General features: G+C 38.5%; 1 protein-coding gene across 1 annotated transcript in view; it reads left to right on the forward strand.

The window, feature by feature from the left end:
- Positions 1 to 5,045: 5,045 nt before the first annotated feature.
- Positions 5,046 to 23,454, forward strand: part of LOC104077597 (histone-arginine methyltransferase CARM1-like) — a gene marked incomplete at both ends in the record, with an annotated part of 18,628 nt that continues 219 nt past the window's right edge. Inside the window, 3 exons of the mRNA XM_009578878.1 lie at positions 5,046 to 5,156; positions 15,983 to 16,160; positions 18,613 to 18,703. Of these exons, the coding sequence (XP_009577173.1) occupies positions 5,046 to 5,156; positions 15,983 to 16,160; positions 18,613 to 18,703 (380 nt within the window). The remainder of the gene's footprint in view (positions 5,157 to 15,982; positions 16,161 to 18,612; positions 18,704 to 23,454) is intronic.

Below are 23,454 nucleotides of genomic sequence, written 5' to 3' on the forward strand. Positions count from 1 at the left end.
GATTCTATGATTCTATGATTCTATGTCATTGTAGATACATGACATTTTTGCTTTCGGTTTCATGTGTTTGCCCTGTTGTTGCTCTTCCTTGTTTGACCTCTCCTCCCCTGCCCACCCCCCCTTTTTTTATTCAAAAGTGCTTTTCAGGACTCTAATTGAGCAAGTACTTAAAGTACTTATTGTGGCCTTTCAGTACTTAAAGTTCATCGGATTAAAGTAATTTAGGTCAGAAAGAACCTCTGGACATCTCTAGTCCAAACCTCTACTGAAAGCAGGGCCAACTAGACCAGGTTGCTTAAGGTCTGTCCAGTTACATTTTGAATGGATCCAAGGATGGAGATGCCACAGACTCTGTAGGCAACCTGTTCCAGTGTCTGAAAACCCTCATGGTGAAAAAGTTTTACTATATCTGTTGGAATTTCTTGTGTAGTGACTTGTGTCCGTTACCTCTTGTCCTATCACTGTATGTCTCCTTCAATAAAAGTTTGTCTCAGTTTTCTCTGAACTCCCATTAGGCAGATGAAGACAGCAGTAAGCTCTCCCATTAGGCTGCCTCCTCTTGTTAAAACTAGACAAACTGATTTCTCTCAAGCCTCTCTTCATATGTCATGTCCTCCAGCCCCCTAATTATCTTGGTGGACCTCCATGGGACTTGCTGCTATATGTCAGTGTCTGTCTTGTGCTAGGGAGATCAAAACTGGACAGAGTTTCCCCAAATGTCATCCTAAAAACAGCCTTTCCCTGACTTCTGCCAGTTGCACCTTTGCTAATACAGCCCAGTATGCAGTTGGCCTTCTTGGCTGCAAGGGCTGACTCGTATTCAGCTTGTTGTCCAGCAGGAGGACCCTTAGGTGTCTTTTTTTACAAACCTGCTTTCTAGCAGTCATCCCCTCACTAGAGGCTGGAAATGTTTGTTAGCAACAGATTCAGTAGAGCTCCCCTGCTCAGCTTATTGGTGACTACTATCAGGAAATTATCAAGACACTCCAGAAATCCCCTGGATTGGTTGTGCCCCACCATACCACCCTTACAGTGGGAACTGGGGTGGTTGAATTTCATAGAATCATAGAATCATAGAATAGTTTGGGTTGGAAGGGACCTTTAAAGGTCATCTAATTCAACTCCCCTGCCTTGGGCAGGGACATTTTCAGCTAGATCAGGTTGCTCAGAGCCCCATCCAACCTGACCTGGAATGTTTCCAGGGATGGGGCATCTATCACCTCCCTGGGCAACCCGTTCCAGTGTTTCACCACCCTTATTGTAAAAAATTTCTTCCTTATATCTAGCTTAAAGCTACCCTCTTTTAGTTTAAAACCATTCCCCCTTGTCCTGTCGCAGCAGGCTCTGCTAAAAAGTTTGCCGCCATCTTTCTTATAAGCCCCCTTTAAGTACTGAAAGGCTGCAATAAGGTCTCCCTAGAGCCTTCTCTTCTCCAGGCTGGACAACCCCAACTCTCTCAGCCTTTCCTCATAGGAGAGGTGTTCCATCCTCCTGATCATTTTCGTGGCCCGCTCCAACAGGTCCATGTCTTTCTTGTGCTGAGGACCCCAGATCTGGACACAGTACTGCAGGTGGGGTCTCAGCAGAGCAGAGTAGAGGTGCAGAATCACCTCCCTCAACCTGCTGGCCACGCTTCTTTTGATGCAGCCCAGTACACAGTTGGCTTTCTGGGCTGTGAGCACACATTGCTGGCTCATGTGCAGCTTTTCGTCCACCAGTACCCCCAGGTCCTTCTCGGCAGGGATGCTCTCCTGATAAGCAATAGGGCCTATGATCATGAGGCTTCCTCCAGAAGGCATTGTTTCCCTCCTCTTCTTGATCAAGTGGTCTAACAAATGCCTACCTCAATAATATCTGTATCCCTACCCTGTGTCTTCTCATCCCTACCATAGGCTTTCAGCTAGTTCATTGCCTATTCCCAAAGCTCTATGCGCTTGAGTCATTGTTTGCATAGAGTACAACCCCTCCTCCTGACCTTCCCTTTCTGACAGCTTGTAGCCATCCATCACAGCATTATAGCTGTGCAAGCTATCCCACCATGTCTCTATAATCCCTGTGAGATGAAAGCTGTGCATCTGTGCATGGACTTCAGATTCCTCATGTTTGTTTCCCATGCGATGTGTGCTTGTGTCCATGCATCTCAGATGGCTCCCCTGTCGTGCTGCTTTTACAAGGGGTGCACGGGAACCCTCCACTATGCTGTCTCCTGAACACTTCCCCTCATGCCTTCACTTGTCTTCAGGCTTGATGACCTCCAACAACATGTACCTAGTTTTTCAGCCCTCCTTGTTAGGTTGGAAAACTAATGGCAAAGATACTCTCACCCCGCTTTTTTAGATGGTTCTGTCTCTCCCCAGCAGTCTTCATTCCTCAAGAAGGTATGGCACTCATAAAAGCTGAATTTCTATCTGTGATACCAGCTGCACAGCCAAGTGTTGATGCTCAGGGCTTTTGCCTCTAAAAAGTGTCTGTGAAGATCCCAGCTATCTCATGTTCAGCCTCCCTGATGGTACACAGTCTGTTCCTCTCCACCCATTGCTTCATACCTGGTGGCTCTCCCCAGCCAGAGCCCACCTCCCCTGCAGGTCACCATCGATCCCAGCCTCAGGGAGAGCCATCAGCCATTCCATGCAGCCCAGCACCCACACAGCAAGATCTTCCCTTACAAGTTCTGTCCTGGATCAAGGTCTCTGGTGTCCCAAGGGCTGTTGATCTAGCAAGTCTTACAGAGCATGCGTATCCCTTATTGTGCAGCCTCCAGCAATTCCCACACTGTCACACGATTTCTGAGCCCCTCTTCCCCTTGCTTCACTAAGTACTGGACAAATCCTACCTCTCTGTCAGCTGCTTCAGTTTGCTCATTTGTGTCTTCATTAGAGTCTTAATGTGGGTCAGGAGTGAGCTTCCAACGTGAATTTCTATCATGGCCACTCGGGGTGCTTCAGTTCACGTTGTGGAGTGGTTACAGAGTAAGCAAGCTGGATTAATTTTGGATGAAACTCAACTGGACTAAGCTAGAAGAAAATCAGACTAGAGTTAGGCTTAGTAAATCATCCAGAAAAAAAATGTTCCAATACAGCTGTACCATCTGCTGATGTAGATATAGGCATAGTGTAAGAAATGGCACCAGAATTAAGTCTGGTACAAAAAGCCATACTTCTCCATTGGATTTTTATGTTGACCTTGAGCAGTTGACTCTTCCTTATACTTTCCACATATGCAGAGAGAAAGCATTATCATATTTCCCATTGGGTATTGACAAATAGCCTACCAAACCTTCTGTCAGACCTGTGGTTCAATGAAATTGGCCTTGACTTGTCATTGTCTCCTTCCCTACTTACGTAACCGGTACTTACCATCACTTGCTGTTCTGAAGAGCTGGTTTTTCTGGGCATAGGAGCATATTCTAACACCTGCCAAAGCATAGAAACAAAACTGGATCTGTAACAGCCTGTCATCTGTGATATAAAAAATGAGCTTAATAAAATCTTTCACAAGGAAAGAAAATTATTAAAGGCAAGGTTCTGGCTTCTATGCCAAACTTGAGACTAGGCGGTATCAGAAGCAATGTTAATTTATTCTGCAGTGGAGTACTTCTGTAACACAGATTAATATTATCTACAACAGATTCAGGCCATATGTGTTCGACTGCATTCTTTAGTATATAACCTAAATGTCATGTAGAGTAACTTTTGGGGAGTGGAATGTGCCCTTCATTCTAAGAGATTATTTTTATGTCAAAACTATTCTGTTTGAATAAAATTTTCAATACACAAGATTTTCTCTTCGTGTTTTTAAAGGCCGGTAAGCAATGTGCATCATATGGGAAGTTGGGGCAGAGAAGCAATAAAGAACAGGGATAGCTGATTACTCTGAATCTGTATTATTTTTAAGCTTCTCTGCTCTTGACTCTTGAGATTGGATCAGGGCTGTAGCTCAGTTTCATGGTTGAAGTGCTTTGAAATCTTAGGAGTTTCCAGTTCCAGGTGGCTTAAATCATGTAACGGGCTTGTGAATTTCATATCTTGGATCAAAATTTAATGAGGATTTCAGCCACAGGCACAGGAAAACTGTTGCTCTTTGTTTTCAGTCAAGCACAAACCCATAGGAGGAACCCAAATGGTGAGCTGTTCTGAGAGATTTTTTTCAAAGTTGGTATTAAAATTTTGGGGAAGCAAGACACTGGTATTAGCCTAATTTGTTGGGCAGTATAAAAGTGGGCTTTGCATCAAAGATCACATCAGTCACATCATCTTAACCATTTCTCCGGCAGTTAGCCTCTCTTTCCGTGTACTTATGCCTCTGCAGCTGTGTTGAGTGACCTGTACAACAGAACGAAGCTAGGAACTAGCGGCTTGTCTGGACCGTTGCAGCAGTCGCTGGCTTTGCATTACACTATACATTGAAACAAAAATTTTGACCCTTTGAAACATTTCAGTCAACATTTTGGCTTGTAACGAGTGAGCCACCTGACTGATGGAGAAAATGAGGCTTTGGGATTTATGTTTAACTGAGGGCCTTTGAGAGGCACAACATCAAGCAGTGCAATTAAAGGTCTAATACTAACATTAGCAAGCAGAACCAATATTTGAAAAAAGATACATAGTTTGGTTTTATCCAACATACTTCACATCACAGAATGATTTTTCATTCAGAAAGACAGGATTCTGTAGTCCTTCAAAGAATTATTATTGCTGTGTCTTCCCTCCCTCCCCAGTGTATTCAGACTACACATTTTTCAAATTTTCTCCTAAAGAAACTTCGTTACAAAAATCTATTTCCTCAAACCATAACCATGTATTTAACATGAAAATAATCCACAGTCTTTTAAAAACATGCTGTTGCTGCTAAAGTAAAGATTAAGGGCATTAAAACTCTTTTTTAACAAGCCTTTTCACTTTTTCAAGTGAAATTAGTAATATTTTTACATAATGCCAGGCTTACTAAATGCAGGTATAGCTATGAAAATTCAGTTACTTAAAAGAGGTGTCAGGAAGTGACTTTTTGATTATTTTGTTTCTTTTGGTCTGCCTTTTGTTTTCAAGGTGGTTCTAGATGTTGGCTGCGGATCAGGAATCCTTTCATTTTTTGCAGTGCAGGCTGGAGCTAGAAAAGTCTATGCCGTTGAAGCCAGTTCAATGGCAAAATATGCGGAGGTAAGTGTTTTTCACCTGAGCCAAGTATTAGAATGGTGTAGAGTAACAATGTTAAAAGATCTAGAACTGTGCCTCAAAAAGGCTGATGCTGAAGGCTTCAGTGTGATTCTTCTAAGAAGTCAGGTCTCTTACGGGCAACACTTTTGGGAAGGTGATTTTTGAAGGTGTTCTAAATGTTTTAATGTGTCAAATAAATAAACCATATGATTGCTCTTTCTGCGAAAAATGGTGAACAGTCAAAACTGATTAAACTTTTTACTTTCAGAAGGGGAAAAAAAATTAAACCAGATGTTGTTTTCATGGGTTCTGTGCAAAAACATTTGTTTGTTTTTTTTTTCCTAAGACTCTTGGACATCTGTGTGATCAGACAATTGAGTTAGTTTCCTGCTAAGTGTGATCAGTGAGGTCTTTCAACCTTCTTACAAAACAGTGTTCTCAGGGTTTAAAAAGGACATGTCCGAAGAATGCACTTAGTTTTAAAAGATATTTTTCAGGCATTGTTTTTACTAAGCATTCTAGTATGATTTAAAAAAAATCTAAGCACTCAAAGTGGCATTGGTAACTGAATGCCTTACGAGAAGTTCATTTCCGAAAAAGTGCTAATCCTAAATAGCAGCAACAGCAAAAATGTCCATGTTTTTTCTCACAGTCTCTGCTTATTTAGGTGAACATCAGAACGTGGGGGGAGAAGTGTGAGCGTTATCGTTACAAATTTTGTCAACACTGATCATCTCTAGCTGAGTTTTAGAATAGTTTTAATGTGGAAAAGGGTGAAAAGTGGTGAAATGGAGGATTTTTCATTCCATACCTAGAAAAAGTTTGCAGTATCTAGATGTTAATTTTTCTTTTTGCTTTACTGATCTAGAATATCAATGTTCATAAGTAACATTAGGAGTCCATAGTTCCTCTTAGTCCAAAGAATGAGCATGCAGGGATGCAGTGAAAGTTCCTCCTGTATGTCCTGATGCAGCAATCCAGCCTTGCTTTTGGTGAAGGCTGGTGAACACCAATTGTCAGCTGTAACATTGGGAAGGAAATTGCTATTGCAATTTCCATTGCTATTGGAAATTGAGATAATCTGTTTAGGTCTTAAAGAAGAAAATGTGGATATAAGACATTTTTATTTCTCTCCAGATAGAAGTAGTGATTAATGTATAAACTCTTTGTATTTTTAATTCCAGCTTAAATACAGGACTCCATGATCTCCCCATATACATTTTGCATTAGCTTATGTATTGAGGAAAAGTGTTGTTTCATACAGTCATTTTCTACTTCTGCCTTATTTGGGTTGCTATTGACAAATATTTTCTTATTATGTGTCTGTTACTTTTGGGATTGGCGAGGATGTACTAGCCTAACTTAGCATATGTGTACTGAAAAAACATTTATATTTTCTTATTATAATTTGAATAGTTAGAAAGATTCTTCACAATTAAAGGGAATTTTTTTCTGATGTCTGTCATTTTGTCAGACCTATCAAAAGCATTAAAAATGTTAATATATGGAAGGTATCTCTCAGAGGGAAGGGTGGAGGGTGGTTCTTACTTCACACAGGATTTTGTAAACAGATACGATTTTGTACGATATGTTTGTTTCATGATAGACAGAAGTTTTATTTATGAAAGCATAATAAAAAGAGCAAAAGCGAACTTACTTTTCCTAGTAGTAGTATAATGTGTAGTAATGACTATAATATATATGGGTTTTTTAACCTTTTGGTCACAGGTTTGAACTTGACTCCAGTCAGAAGTAAGCAAAATCACCAGTTGTGAAACGCACATGCTGCATCTGTAGTGTATCAAATATTGTGTATGCAATGTAAATGTGAATAATATATCTGGCAACTTATTGGTAGAGAAATAGCATTAATCCATTGGTTTTAGAAATTGAATTGCTTTTCTCTTGGGGTGGATGAAATGCTAAACTCTTTATGATTCATAAAGAGGAGTAAAGAACCTTTGATAGATAAAGAGAAGTAAAGAACCTTAAGCAGCTGTAGATACTGGAGAATACTGGCTAAAATATCAAAGTCTCAGTTTGATAATTCATAGATCTTTGGTCATTTTCTTCTCCTTCTACTTCCCCAAATAGGACTCAGTTTTCATAAGAAATATAATAGACTTGTACAGTTATAATTTCTTGTGAAAACTTTTTCACTCATGAACTATATTGCAGATCAGCTAATCTATTAACACGTAATATGTTGTAAGAATTTAAGTTTATTCAGTATAAAGATGCTTAGCCTTAAGGATTACTATTTGTCATCTCTTAATATTCCACACTGGGATTTCATTAGTATAGTTTATCAAGTGTCTGGATTATGAGACGAGCATTACTTTCCATCCATTTCTTCTCTCATTTCTGTATGGATATATTTTATTTTTCATCTGTTTTAGATATGTGTAATAATGTTGACTGTGAGAGTAACAAGTCTTGTTCCTTTTTTTTATTTTTTCTATTTTAATACAAAAAACTTGAAATCAATACAAGGAACTATTGACTGAAGGGAAATTATCTTTGAACAATGCAAATCAATGATGTAATACTTTTTACTGAAAGATTTGTTGGGTTTACAGTAAATTCCTCTTTATGGTTGGAGGTTTATTTTGACAGAATGACATTAAAAATTTAGCACTACAATGCAGTTACCAGAAATCAGATGTCTATTTGACAGTGTTGAAAACTGTGTACTATGTACGGATGTGCAATGGTAGAATATCTGAAAAGTGTGTTGGAGGGAAAATTCATAGCAGCTGCTGTATTAGAAAACATACTGGCTGTTGCTTAGTCACTCATTTATTTTAAATATTCGCTGGAGAATACCTCATGTCTGTGTCACTGTGTTCTGTGTAGTAGTTGGGTGGCTCTTTTATTGGTTTGCAATATGCTTGCATTTTTGTTTTGTTCCATGGCCTCATTAAGCTGTTCAGAAAAGCTAGCCAGACCTGAGCCTCTTCGTTATGGTTATCTGTATGTTTGGCATAATTCCAATGAAGCTCATACAGGTTTACATTAGACAAGTTTTATTTCCATTTAAAGTCAAAATGACAACAGAAGATTAATTTGTAATATATATAATTTTAAAATGCAACTCATTATTACAGTCCAAGGACTGTAATATTTATTCCCCCCTCCAGTATTTTGCTGTTCCCCTACACTGAAAAGAATAGCATTCAAAGGAATTCTGAATATTATTGTCACCTTTTGTTTACTTTCATGTCAGTCTGGTCTACCTATTGGATAATGTCTTTTTCCTAACACAGGCAATAGTTTCTGCCAATAGTTTCTGGCATTTATGTATCCAAGGCTTACCTGCTATCTTTTTTTCCTGTTTCAAAAACTTCAACAGAGGAGAGAGAAACCCTGTGAACCTTTATTGTGACTCTGCACCCGTTTTTCTTCTGTTCTGTGACTCCATGTTTTGGATATTCAGTTGCTGGCAGCTGGCTCCTGCCACATGCAGTCCATGGTAGAGAAAGAAATTTGAAACAGATCTTGTCTAACAAACCAGTTTGTAATAGGGAGCAAACTGCGTAGAGTGAAAGATAGCCAGTGCTCTTCAGTGGTGTGTGCATGAGATGTGAGATGAAAGCAGTCTCAATATGCCAATTTCACTATTGCAGTAAATCCTTTGCCAAAAAAATGGTGAGGAGCAGAAGAAATAAGGCTGAAAGTGGTTGTTGCTGGCAGTTGTTTTGTCTAAACAGGAAGTGTGATTCTAAGCAGCTTATCTAGAACCAAGGGGAAACATTAAAGTTAACAGACTGGAAAAAAACATGTATGTAGAGCATTTGGATAAACAGAAAGAAAGAGTTACTATGCATGAGGAAAATGTGATTGTATTGTGGAGGTCAGCTAGTGATGGGATCATTAAAAGTAAAAATAATTACTTATGGTGAAATGCTTGTCTGTCTGTCACGATATGGGACATGAATAGTGAGTTGTGACATGTAAGATTGCTATTTAATCTGTTGCAATAGCCAAACGAGGGAATTAATTTAATGAAAGACAATTAATCTTGAGTGGACTGTGTTAAGACTCCTGTGAGGGTGCTCATGTACAGGTGTATTCAGTTTGCCTGCAAAACATGTACAGGAATTTAGAAAAGCATTTGATTTGCACTGGGGGCAGTCTTGCAAAGATTCTGTCTCAAGCACCATAATGTTTGCAGTTACTTGCCATGTAGTGTTCGGGTGACTCTTGTTTGCACCTTACTATCTTCTGCACCTATAACTAAACCGCACCTGTTTGTGTTTTCTGTTATTTAGATTAAAAGACTTTAACTGTATTTAATTATGTGGTAAGTTGTCTGCCGTCTCATCTGGTATGTCAGATGCTGTGTGGTGGGATTTATATGGTATGATGATAATGCACACTAAAAAATAAAGGAGGGCAGATTCAGACTAGATATAAGGAAGAAATTTTTTACGATGAGGGTGGTGAAACACTGGAACAGGTTGCCCAGAGAGGTGGTAGATGCCCAATCCCTGGAAACATTCAAGGTCAGGTTGAACGGGGCTCTGAGCAACCTGATCTAGTTGAAGATGTCCCTGCTCACTGCAGGGGGCTTGGTCTAGATGACCTGTAAAGACCCCCTCTAACCCAAACCATACTATGATTCTATGATTCTATGAAAAAAAGGAAAAGAAAACATTTGCAGTTTATTGCCATTGCAAAAGGCAACTGTGTAAAAACCTGAGAGCATATCAGTTTCTCTCTCAGGGAAGATGGGTTGTGGATTTCAGCTGTTAAGCTGAGTACAGATGTATAAATGCTAGGTAGTCACTTCAAAAAACCACAGCACTTGCTGCTGAGAATCTGGTGAAACAGTCATCAGAAACAACACAATGGAAGTACAGAACTTTACAAGTAGATTTCTCCAGACCAGAAAGCAAGCTTTCTTGCAACATTCTTACCTCTAAATTGGAGAGATACGGGTTTGATGGATGGACTGTTAGATGGAAAAGGGATTGGATAGATTTCCACGTCTGAAGAGTTATAGTCAATGGCTCAATGCCCAAGTGGAAACCAGTAATGAGTGGTGTCCCTCAAGGGTCAGTACTGGGACCAACATTATTTAATATCTTCATCAGTGACCCAGGCAGTGGGATTGAGTGCACCCTCAGCAGTTTGCAGGCGACACTAAGCTGAACGGTGCAGTTGATAGGCTTGAGGGAAGGGATGCCATCCAGAGACACCTTGACAGGCTTGAGGAGTGGGCTCATGAGAACCTCATGAAGTTCAACAAGGCCAAGTGCAAGGTCCTGCGCCAGGGTTGGGGCAATCCTCAATATCAGTACAGACTGGGGGATTGAGAGCGGCCCTGTGCAGAAGGACTTGAGGATACTGGGAGATGAAAAATTGGACAATGTGTGCTCGTAGCCCAGAAAGCCAACCGCATCCTGGGCTGCATAAAAAGAAGCGTGGCCAGCAGGTCGAGGAAGGTGATTCTGCCCCTCTGCTCTGCTCTGGTGAGACCCCACCTGGAGTACTGCATCCAGCTCTGGAGTCCTCAGTACAGGAAAGACATAGACCTGTCAGAGCAGGTCCAGAGGAGGGTCACAAAAATGGTCAGAGGGAACACCTCTCCTATGGAACAGGCTGAGAGAATTGGGGTTGTTCAGCCTGGAGAAGAGAAGGCTCCAGGGAGACCTTATTGCAGCCGATACTTAAGGGCGGCTTAGAAGAAAGATGGGGACAGACTTTTTATCAGGGCCTGTAGTGACAGGACAAAGAGCAGTGGTTTTAAACTGAAAGGGGGTAGGTTTAGATTGGACATAAGGAAGAACTTTTTTATGATTAGCATGGTGAGACATTGGAACAGGTTGCCCAGAGAAATTGTGGCTGCTCCATTCCTGGAAGTGTTCAAGCTCCAGTTGGAAGGGCCTTTGAGCAACCTGATCCAGTAGAAGACATCCCCGCCCTGTATAGTTTACCTCTATACTTAAAAGGCTTGGCAGTTCAGATGAACTCTAAAGTGTGGACCAAGCCTTATATTTTAAGTTCTGATGTAAGTGTAGTTACTCCTGAGAGCTCCTGTTAGGCGAGGTCAGAAAAGTGACTTAACGATCTTGGGTAAATGCAGCTGCTGCTGAGGTGCAAAATTCGAGCAGGTGGAGTTGTATAAAGCTTTTTGATAGACTAACTTTACTAATTTGACTTTCTTTTGCAGCTGCATAACTGTTCTCTTGCCTATGACAATTGATGATTACAGCCAATTAAAGGCTCTGTCACATTTTTGCTCAGGGACTTGGGTGAGCCATCTGTCAGTCTTGCTGTTTACTTTAGAAAAATGCAGAGAGTGTATCAAATTAACTTTGTATTTCTGTTTGGGTTTTCTGAAGTGTTGCACAAAGGCATGTTGTTAACACATATATATGTTTTCACTTACATGAGTCCTCTGAGTCTTCTATGTAGTGGGAAGAAGTTATTCTGTTTTCTCTGTAGTCACCAGCGTTCAGTATGTTAATAAGTTTACAGCAGAACTTTCAAACACATAGTTCTTAAGCATCTCTATAAAGTATGTAGTTGCACAATTAGATAGAAAGCCATTGGACTATTTGTATTTCAACATTAAGGATACTGTCATTGGCATGGGTTTTGGCAGGATTCATATAGCAGTGCTTGCACAGATTGTCTTTTAAATCTATGTGAAATACTTTGATCTATTTGGCAACTTTGGGAGTTCTTTAGGAGTCAAATTTTTTGTTTTCAGAGTTTTGTTTTTGTTCCATGAGGAATTTTGCAGAGTTTTGTTTGGTCCCCAGAGAAAACAGACTCTTGATTTTCATTAGGGATGGATCCTGATGTCAAAATGTAAAACATTTTATGGTATTTTATAGTGTTTCATAATATTTCTGGTGAAAGTCATATGGAAAAGGCTTGAATTTTTCATAGCTTTCTATGATCCATGACATCGATTTTCATGCTTACGGAACAGTTGGGCCTCTTTCTATGTCTCTGTTTCATTGGGTGAGAGATCTGCTGTATCTGGATATAAAACTCATTTTATATTTATAAAATTCATGAGGAGAGATGTATGTGAGAAGTTTCTGCTTAGCTGTATGTATTACAGAGACCAGTTTTGATCTGGTTTTTTTGTTAAAAAAACCCTTACTATTTTACCAAAGACTTTTGAGCATTTAATTTTCATGAATGCTGCATGAAAAAAGGTAAAGGAAAAAATGGCCAGAACACCAACGTGACCACGTTTGGTGGCAGACTGATGCAACTCATTTGAAGTGAGTGCATATACCAGATACAAATTCAACTGATTGTATTTTGGTTTAAATAATTTTATCCTCCATCACTGTAATCTTGCCCTGCTTTCAAAGTCTTCTGAAATCCAGGAGAATCACGAGAAAGCACGGCTGTTGAAAACAACACACTCCTTTCAGTCATTGACAAAATGATAAGATACTGGGTGGAATTTTTTTTTCCTGTTTTTTTTTTCCCCCTCACTAAAGCTATGAAATATTAAAAATACTTCAAACACATTGTGCTGACCATAACTTGGTGATTGCAGGAATTTATGAAATACTGATTGGGAGGTGAAAACATTGTCAACACACCACTCAGATATAGTTCCTCTCCTTTTGCCACAGATTTGCTATTGATTCCCAAAGGCACTAAGTTAAAAAACTCTACTGCCATCACCCTTAGCTGCTTGGTCTTCATTTGCCAATAAGATTTTTTCTAAAAGGCACAAAAATTTGCTAACATTTAAAAAAGAAGCTTCAATTTAGATTAGTAAAAACAGCAAGCTGTCAAGGTGAAGATACGTGTTGGGGGGTTTCAGTATAAGAGATGAAGAAATAGTTTGTTGAAGGCATATGTTTTAAATGGCATGGCCAATATTCCTGCCTGAGCAGCAGAGTCATATTGGTGATGGTAGAAATAACTTTCTATGTTTAAAACCCTCAATTCATGAAGGTTCTGCAGAGGATGAATTAACTTAATAATCCTGTCAAAAATAAGGTCAGTTCAAACAAGATGGCGGTAGTTGGGACAAAGAGTTAGTTCACAGCTGTTAGCTTATAACCTCCTCGAAGTGATTTATTTATTTATTTATTTATTTATTTTTAAATCTCAGTTTTGGACTAATATTGCCTGGGAGTAGAAGTATTTTATGTGCATTTGATATAATACACTTATGTTCTGTATCTGTTGTAAATTATTTCTGTTACTTCTGTAGAATCTTCCTCTTGTACAAAAGAGATGTATGGAATTTGTGGGAGACTGTAGCTCTCCGATATTTAATGTAAATTCATTGATTTTTGCTTCTGTTCATGTGATAATGAGCCACTAATCAGAGTTCGTCAATGCATGGTAACTTTCAGTTTCAGAAAAATCATCTTTGTGTTTAAAAAATAATTTTAAAAAAGTTAAATGTTTAAATCTTTCAAAACTAGCTTTTCATTGCCACCAATCCAGCTAGATATGAACTGTTAATCAATGCTAATTAAATAGCTGTAAAAATCACCAAAAAAATAGCTGCCATAAGACAAGTGATCTTCTGCCTGAAATAAATCAATGTCTTAATCCAGCCTGTCTCAGATATGCATGTAAAAATACTTGCTTAAACTGGCATTCATTGGCTTCCTGACAATCTCGGTCTACAGACTGAGATTTTGGCAGATGCAGAATTGCCTTGATTCTTCAGACCGCTGTCAGAGCATATTGGTAGGACACTAAGAAGAATTGTGTGCGAATAAGCGGAGGTTTCTCTTTCCTCAGACTCTGTGGCCAAAACCTGACATCAGCTAAATTCTTTTTAAAAATGCAGTTTCTATCTGTGTTAAGCTTCAGAAGGCCAAAAGCCTTCTGGGAACTTCAGCTTTCCGAAGTTACACTGTAAAGGAGAGGGTTAGTACTGACAGGGTTTCTTTGATTTTTCTTTGTTTGTTTTTGCTGCGTCTAAGGGTAGGAAAGCAAATAAACATTGATGATTTTTTTTTAAGTTGTGTAATAATAATAATAATACGGAATAGCAATGAAAATCGTTTTCTATTTGTCTTCATGCTACTATTTACAGTCAAAGTAAAAATTTTCAAAATATAAGCATCTCCACTGCACGTGATAGAGATACTGTAATATTCTGCTGCCCTCTAGCCAAGGGTCTGAAATGATTTAGGCTTCTTGCCTTTGTACATCCATGCTGCTGCTGAGCTGTTATTTGACAGGTTTTTTAGATTGAGAATTCACCTATGAGCGAAATGATAATTTCATTTCCAAAATGAAATCACATCATGTGTCTGCTCACGTAGTCTCTGGTCTAAAGAACTTTTAAAACAAAATCTGTCAGCCTGTTCTTAGAAATGGATACAAACACTTTTCAGTAAAAGAAGCAGCAATGTTATTTACCTAATTGATGCCATCTTAGTATACAATGATTTTTGTTTTGTTTAGTAATTTTATTATCATATTAGCATGTAGTTTATATTGGCAGGTTATGTCTGAAAATCATTAATTGTCATTCATTCAAGCTTTAATGCAAATGTTTCACACAGATGTTATAGTTACTAGGTTAGTTATAAGCAAAGAAGGTGCTATAATTCCACTGGATAGTGTTGAGAAGGTATTTAATAGGTAGCATTTCAATTCATTTGAAGGAAACTAAATAATTCAAATATTTGAATTAGGACCATAAAATTATTAGGACTTTATGAAGTATTCTGGTCTGTTCTATAAGTTGTTCTGGGTTGGGTTTTTTACTAACTGCTTTAGCATATTCACATTTCAGTGAATTAGCTAATAACATTACTCTCTCTTTCTCTAGTTGGAATGAGTCATAAGTTTCATCGCTCTTACCTAAGGCTCAGTCTGTTTTGGAAGAGGTTTGCTGAAGTAATTATGCACTTGTATTGATGTTACAATTATACCAGTTCAAGCACATCTGTGAGGGAGTGTTTTCTATTACTTACTGGATTGTGTATGCTTGTTTTTCCTGCTATCTCTGGACATCAATACAAATCTCCTAATGTCCCGTTGCAAAGGATGCTTAATTATATAGAATCTCTCAGCAGAAACCTCAGATTAGTGTGAAATAATTGCTTCTTTATAAGTTTATGCCAGAACCCAGATTCTACTCATGATTTAAACATAAGAGGTTTAGATACTTCCCGTATGTGTGAGCACAGTACAGCTAAATAGGATACGCATCTATGTGTAGATATATAAAGGCTTTGAAAAGGTTGTTCTTTTCCTTCATAACTTGCTGTATCAAACATAAAATTTTAGGTCCATTTCTTCTGTTCATTCCGAGGTTCACTATGCCCATAGAAGTGGGTAAATCTCCAGTATCCTGGCTCTAAGTACTGGCCTATTTGAATACGTTTATGTGAATATAGTGCTATGCTCCATTTATGCTTAGAAATTACTCACAGCAAACTTTTCAGCTCTTGAGTTTCTTCATCCTTTCATGACTATGTAAGTCACTCAAGAACAGTATATTTAAAAATTTGGAGAATTATGAAGACCCTTTCTTTGTAATCTTCTGTATTGAATTAAAATATCCACCTTTTCTTGGTAGATATTTTTTCCTGAAGATATTGATTACAGTTATCTCTTACAGGACAACAGTACTTGTACTGTCACTTGGTGATTCCACACAATGCATTTCTTTGAGTTTGCTCCAGTGAGCCCCAGTCTTTGGAAATTTTGGTGTAGCAAGAAAAAATATGTTACCTTTCTATTTTAGTCTGATTAACAGACTGAGGTTAATTGGTTTACACTATAGGGGGTTTAATGCTAATTAAAGATCTCTGATATAAATTCTGCTAATCAAAGGGGTCAACACTTTCTGTGTGCCTTTGTTTTTCCTCTAGCTGTTGGTGAGAAGCAACAACCTTTCTGACAAGATCACAGTTCTGTCTGGAAAAATTGAGGACATCTCCCTGCCTGAGAGTGTTGATGTGGTAATTTCTGAACCGATGGGTTATATGCTGTTCAATGAAAGGATGTTGGAAAGTTACCTCCATTCCAAAAAATGGTTGAAGTCAAATGGTGAGTGTGTCACCACAGTTATCCCCTGCATAGAGAAAGGAAGATAAAAAGCTTCTGAAAGAAGGAAAAAAGACTTGAATTGGTAGTCCAAGATTGTCTGGTTTTATGCCCTCGTTCTAGCTCTACCACCAACATCTAGGGGGCCCAGGGGAATTAATATAATGATGCAGCCACCATTGCTATTGTACTATGCTGTGACTTATTGCTGTTTCACAGTAGAAATAGTTTTTGAGTATGCTGCTGTTGCACTGCTGAGTTCTGCTTGTGTTTTAATCTTAACCTGCTGCTATACACACTATGATTGCACCTCTGTTGCAACATACCACAATAGATGATGGCACACTAGCCTCAACTGCCAGACAGTGGAATGTAGATGAGAGCAGAATGGTCAAATAGGATGAGCTTTTTTTTGTGGAAAAACTCCAATATATTGTCTTCGGGAAAACTGTGAAGTTAAAATTGTTTTGACATCCTTTCATTGGGCTTCTCCCAAATACCTTATTCTAATACTTGAATGTTGCCTTTTGAGTGACATGCGAGAGACTCAGAGCATTCAGTGCTCTGTATTTCATCCCTTCTGTGTTTGGAGGAGTTTTGAAGGGAATCTGTAAGGTCCAAGGCCTCATGGGAATCTTCTTTGAGAGGCAAATCTGAGCATCCACTTGCTGAATGATAAATCTTTCTATATGAACTGCTGAAAATGAACTACAAAGTCTCTCTTTAAAAGTCATCTTTAAAAGAGACCTTTCTCAAGTAAAATTACTGCAGCATGGAAGTTTTTGAAGCATGGGCTGAATCTGTGCCTCAATGCAGGGAGCTAATGACTTTGCTGTTGAGTTGTTTCAAACTTGGAAAGTACATTTGGGTAGTATTTTTCAAGTCAGCCACTGATCTTAAGCCTCCCGTTTAGATTCTTAGGGTCCAGTTTCAGAAGAGGGCTTCTGAAAACTGATCAGTAAGCAGCTCATTTTCGGTTTTAAATGAGTGAATGCTTTTAAAGATACGTGCCTAACTTTCTGATTGCTCACTTGTGCAGTGGGGATGAATCACCTTATGTGGTGATCATTAAACTTAATGAATGTTTAAGAAGTGAGCTGAAATTGTGACATTTTGAGTAAGTTGCTAATATTTTGCACCAGTTAGGTTTGGAAACTTTCTGTCCCAAATTCTCTGCAAACTTGTTAATATTCTCCCCACAGCCAGTTTTAAAAAGCATGTCTATTTTGTGAGTGGGTGTTGTTCTTTATTTAAATTCCTGTGGATTCTTCCTACATGATGTACTTACAAAAGGAGAGCTGTTTCCTTTTCTCTCCTCTCCTTTACCTGTCCTCCCCTTCAACTATGCATTGTGGTTTATACCAGATTAAAGAAGTGTGAAGAAGTACGCTCAAGTGTAGTTCAAAATGACCAGGCTTTGTTTCCAGCTTCCACTGATACATGCACAACAGAATATAAGGGCTTTCATTTAAGCTGTTAGGCAGTCTGATGCACTGTCCACAGAAGATAATGGAAGGTAATTCCTCTGGTTTCCCAAGCCATTAAAGTACAAGATCCTAATGAAAATGCATTCTTGCAAGCTAGTAGATCAGGATTTCATTCCCTGCTCTGTCACTGATTTGTCACTTCATGCAAATAAAATTCTGTTTCTCAGCTTCAGCATCTGTTTTAAAAAAAAAAAAAAAGGTGTAATATACATTTTTGTGTTTGTAAAATTTTCAGTGTGTGCTCTGAAGTGCTATGAGTTTCCTGCATAAAAGTCTTAAGAGTGAAGTGCATATAACTACTTCATTCATTAACAGCAGTTCTTCCAAATTTGATCAAAACCATACCCAGCAGTTTAATTCAAGATCAAGTCTGAGCTTTCATGCAAATCCTTCACCCAGATGTTATAGTTACTAGGTTAGCTGTAAGCAAAGAAGGTGCTATAATTCCACTGGAGAGTGTTGAGAAGGTATTTAATAGGTAGCATTTCATTTGAAGGAAGCTAAATAATTTAAATATTTGAATTAGGACCATAAAATTATTAGGACTTTATGAAGTATTCTGGTCTGTTCTGTAAGTTGTTCTGGGTAGGGTTTTTTTTACTATGCTTTAACATATTCACATTTCAGTAACCCGTATATTAATGAAACTAAATGTTAAGATATCTGAAGTGTATGACAATTGCTACTTCTGAACTAGTGGTTTCTTGCTAGTGAAGACATTCCTGTAGAGATGTCTGTGGGGCTATAGAATCACAGAATTGTGACTCTATACACTAATAGAGTCACTACACTAATCGCTCTAATTCTGACTCAGAATCCTGAGTTCGAAGGCACTCATGAGGATCATTGAGTCCAACTCCTTAACTCCACACAGGGCAACCTTAACATTAAACCATGTATTTAAAAGTGTTGTCCAAACACTTCTTGAACACTTGCCTTTCTACTTTATATTGTCTTTTGTTTACTAGGAATGATGTTCCCAACATACAGTGACATTCATTTGGCTCCTTTTTCCGATGAGCACCTGTACATGGAACACTACTCTAGAGCCAATTTTTGGTAATGATTATTTATGTTACTTTATTTTTATCAAAGATTCAGTAGAGGTTAAAAATTAAATCAGTTCTTTGATTCAGCATAAACTATCTGTCAACATTGGAAGAGGATGCTTTTATGTTTTCCGTGTCCACTTCAGCTCTGGCCTACAGTCAAACTGTTTATTGTGCAAGTCTGAAGGATCTCTCAGGAAGTGCTAGAACTGACTGGGTCTCTTTTTAAATGAGAAATTGACTCCATGGAGCATCCATTGCAAGAAAAAGAGTTGACTGTGAATCAGGTGCTAGTGTGTCCTTTGCTACACAGAATGCATAGAATACATAGAATGCTGCGGATGGTGATCATTGTATTGCCTGAAGTCCCAGGTGCGTGAGCACAGGAAAGATTCCTTGGCAGTCTTCACAGAGGATAAGTGTTAATTCCCATGTCCTGAACAATTTCCAATTTGGTAGTTACTTTCTGTCCACCTAAATTTTTCATGCAGCTTTAACTAGAAATTGTACTCCTTTTGCTCTGGAGTGTCCTACTGCTACTATCCACTGTTGAACTGTTGCTATGCTCTATACAGGAGGAAACATTTACAGCAATATTCTAATGAGGAGAAATTGAGATGATTCCATTTCAGCAATGGGCAGGTTTATTTTTAAACATCTGCAGTCCTTCATGTGATACAGATCAGTTAATTTATAAATTAGCCATTTATAGATCATTATTTAAAGGTTTTGGATAAAAGGTACTGTGGAACTCAAGGGTTAACTATTTTTAAATCTCCTGGAAGATTATAAATGCAGTCTTTGAACTGTTCTTTCAGCTTGCAATGTGGAATGTGAACATTAAGTGATCTTCATCAAACCTATTTGTTGGTTTCTTAGATTAAAGACAAAGTTTTCTTCCATGCCAGGTTACGGTATAACTGCTCATACTTAGAAGGTTTCTTCTGGCAGCCTCTGAAGTAGAGCTATGACAAAATCTTACTATTTCTGTACCGATTAAAGGAGTGAGAGACATTTGAGTGATTTACATGCTGAATCCTTTGCTCACAATGTTACTTTATACAGCCAGTTTGTGCTCTTTTGTCTCACTGTGTAGGTTGAGCCAGTTATGAAATGTTTGCATTGTATGTTTACAATCACAAAAACTGCAACAGTATTTTTCTATGTTAAGAGACTGAAAAAATAAGGTAGAAGTAGCTTCTGATAAGTTTTCACATCTCAGATGTCATTCTGGTCTCTCTTCCCAAAGATCCTGTTATTTTTGTTTATATACATGAGATGTCAATAATACATATTAGACTATAAGTTACAAGACTGAAGCACAATGTTGTACCATGATGCAGATTCTTCATCATTTAATAAAGAAAATAGATACGTACTTAGAAGTTGGAAGCAGAAATACAGCTTTTTTTTCCAGGTCTATACAGGACTGGATGTTACTGTCAATATGAAAGCATTTCATTTCAGACTGCTTGGGATGCTTCATCTTCGTTTGTAATGAATGTAAGACCTCAGTGGAATACCTGTGGGGTAGATGTAGTGTATGTGTGTGTATCTCCATAAACACTGATGTATCTGGTAATGTTATTGGTAGTGGGAAAAATCTGCTGCCTTTTGTTGTTTAAGAATTGTACAGTTGGGACTGAATAGTCCAGCTAGATTAGTTTCTTACAGTTTGTTAACACAAATGCACCATCTGCATTCTAAAAAAAAAGAAAAGAGAACTTCATCTATATCTAGCTGGCATGGTTTGATTCCAGATATTCTACATGCATACATTTAATAAGCTGAATTATCTGTCAACCACTGCAAGGATTTAAGAGAATTGCATAAAAGGGAAAAACCGATTTTTCAAGTCTGCTTTAGTAACTAATTTTTCTTTGCACCAAGGATGTGTTTGTCATTGACATTATTATCACAGACTGTAGTAATATTTTGTAATTATGATAGCAATCAGGTTGGTATCTAAATCGCAACATACTGCAGTCTTTCCTCCACCCATCTTTGCAAAAGGATGTCTCCCAGTTTTTACCGATATTTTTACTACCTACTTTAAATTTTTTATGAGAACGTTTCAATGAAACTAACCACAGAAACGTCACACAATTACCCTTGATGATATTCCTTATATATCAGGTTCCGTTTGACATATTCCTAGACAAAAATAGTTTGTGTGCTTATAATATAATTTATTGCTGTCTTGAGATGTCTCCTGAGCAGAGGGCTGTAATATCAGTCCTCCTATCAGTCCACATAGTTGTAGTTTTGTATGGATGTATGCCCAGGTGTCGTGGTTTAACTCCAGCCAGCAACTAAGCACCACGCAGCTGCTCACTCACTCCCCCCCAGTGCAGGGGGGAGAATCGGAAGGGTAAAAGTGAGAAAACTCATGGGTTGAGATAAAGACAGTTTAAGAGGTAAAGCAAAAGCCGCGCGTGCAAGCAAAGCAAAACAAGGAATTCATTCACTGCTTCCCATTGACAGGCAGGTGTTCAGCCATCTCCAGGAAAGCAGGGTTCCATCACGCATAATGGTTACTTGGGAAGACAAGCGCCATCGCTCCAAACGTCCCCCTTCCTTTTTCTTCCCCCAGCTTTATATGCTGAGCATGACGTCATATGGTATGGAGTACCGCATTGGCTGGTTAGGTTAGCTGTCCTGGCTATGCTCCCTCCCCGCCTCTTGTGCACCTGGCAGAGCATGGGAAGCTGTCTTGTGCACCTGGCAGAGCATGGGAAGCTGAAAAGTCCTTGAGTAGAGTAAACATTACTTAGCAACAACTAAAACATCAGTGTGTTATCAACATTATTCACATACTAAATCCAAAGCACTATACCAACTACTAGGAAGAAAATTAACTCTATCCCAGCCAAAACCAGGACACCAGGACATTGATTGTGCAAGAGGATTAAATACTGTTGAGGTTACTGAGTGCTCTAAAGACCAAGAAATTAGTACTTCTAATGGTCTTCAACCAAATGTGGGATCAAAATGTTCTGAGTGAGAGTGCAGTAGTTCTGCTTCTGTACCACTCTAGGACATTCATGTTCTTAATATTAAAAGGTCTGGATACCCTGATAAATCCAGAGCTATAAAACTCCTGTTTCAGACAAAGCACTTTCTCAGGGCTTTCCTGGATGTTTGAAGTAAGCCATCAGGAACTAGTTGGTGACAGCCTGTGATTTGCTAAGCTTCAAATTCCAGGCCTCAAGAAACAGCTTTCATTCATTGTCCAGCTTTGTTACTCGGAACAGATGATGTGTTTTGTGTGTAATAAATCCTTTCCTATTTAGCTAAATCTATATCCTGTGTCTTAGAGACTGGATATGGTTTTGGATCCAGCTGGATGATAGACTTGAGCAAAAGAATGAAATAAATATCTAGATTTGCAATTTGAACTTTCATCTGGCAAAGGCATCAGGACTTCAAAAAACCTTAAAAATCCTATGCAAAAATCATGCTGTGTTTCCTAACATTAGATTCAGCAGTTAGCATAGCCTGTTTACTATACGAAGGGAAGGCTACAAGTTTCTTATACACTTAGAATTATTGTCTTGGATCTGTACAGTAATAATAATAATTATAAGACTGTGTTTTTGCTTCTCTTCAGGCCTATAGATTGGCTTACTGTTGTGCTTCAGAGTTGCATATTAATTTGTATTTACCAGTAATCATTCCTAGAAGTGTGATAATGTATAGTCTACCATAGAAGAGCTGACTGCTCTCTTGGTGAAAACCTTGCAAAGATAGGAAGATGCAAAGCATAAATATAGAGCAAGTGGTTAAAAATAGTATGCATTTTGTCTGTGTTGAGTCTCATCAGTGATAAATAAGCAACTCGATTATACAGTACAGCAAACATATGGAAGAGGGTAAAAGACCACTTGCAGATACCGGTGTCAGCTGATTTCTTCTGTTGTGCTTATTTGAGTTCTTTCCTTAAATATATTTTCTCTGAGATCTTTGAGGCGTACAGTCATCTGGGCATCTTCCCTTTATGCAATTAGCACAGAATTAGTAATGCAGAATTTATCAGTATTAAAGGGATATTGCCAATTTCGTTTAGACTAACTCATCCACTTTGAAAAAAGGAGTTGTATGATGTTGTAACAATGAGGACAAACATTTAAAGTTTCCCTTTTTAAGTGCTTCTGAAGACTTGGAAGGCTTGACCGTGGTTTTGTATCTAGATGACACTGCCATCACAAGGAGCTGAGCTTCCTTGCCGTTTCCCCTTTCCATCCCCTTTTGCTTATGTTATCTGGAAGTAAAGATACCTATTAAACTTTTCAATGAGTTGATAAGAGAATTATATGCAGGAGGAAGATTACTGCAAGCATGTATATTTTCATTTCAAGTTTCATACTGGAATTAGTCTGAATATACATTAAATGCATAATTGCATAAATTGGTAAGATAAAAGTAAAAAAAATTTTCCCCCATGCAGTGGTATAGGATGACCTTTATTTTCCTCTTTAATGTCAATAAAAAGGAACAGACCTGTAATGCAGGTGTCCTCATCGCTATTTTGATTTATACAAAGTCCACCCCCAATTCTGGAATAGCTCAAGATCACAAAAGTAGCTTAAGAGTGCCTCAGCCGTTCTCCCTGTTCTCTGCTTGCTCTGTGGATTCTTTCAGAAGCATAGTGTGAAATGTCCGTTTGAGGGGATCGTGTCACCTCAGTGCTGTTTAGGATGTCTGTGGGGAAGGTAAGTAAGCTAAGGAGGACTGCAGTTTGGCAGACAGAAGAAAGGGAAA

This window comes from Fulmarus glacialis, unplaced genomic scaffold (genome assembly GCF_000690835.1).
Source record: "Fulmarus glacialis isolate BGI_N327 unplaced genomic scaffold, ASM69083v1 scaffold17045, whole genome shotgun sequence".
Taxonomy (NCBI): Eukaryota; Metazoa; Chordata; class Aves; order Procellariiformes; family Procellariidae; genus Fulmarus; species Fulmarus glacialis.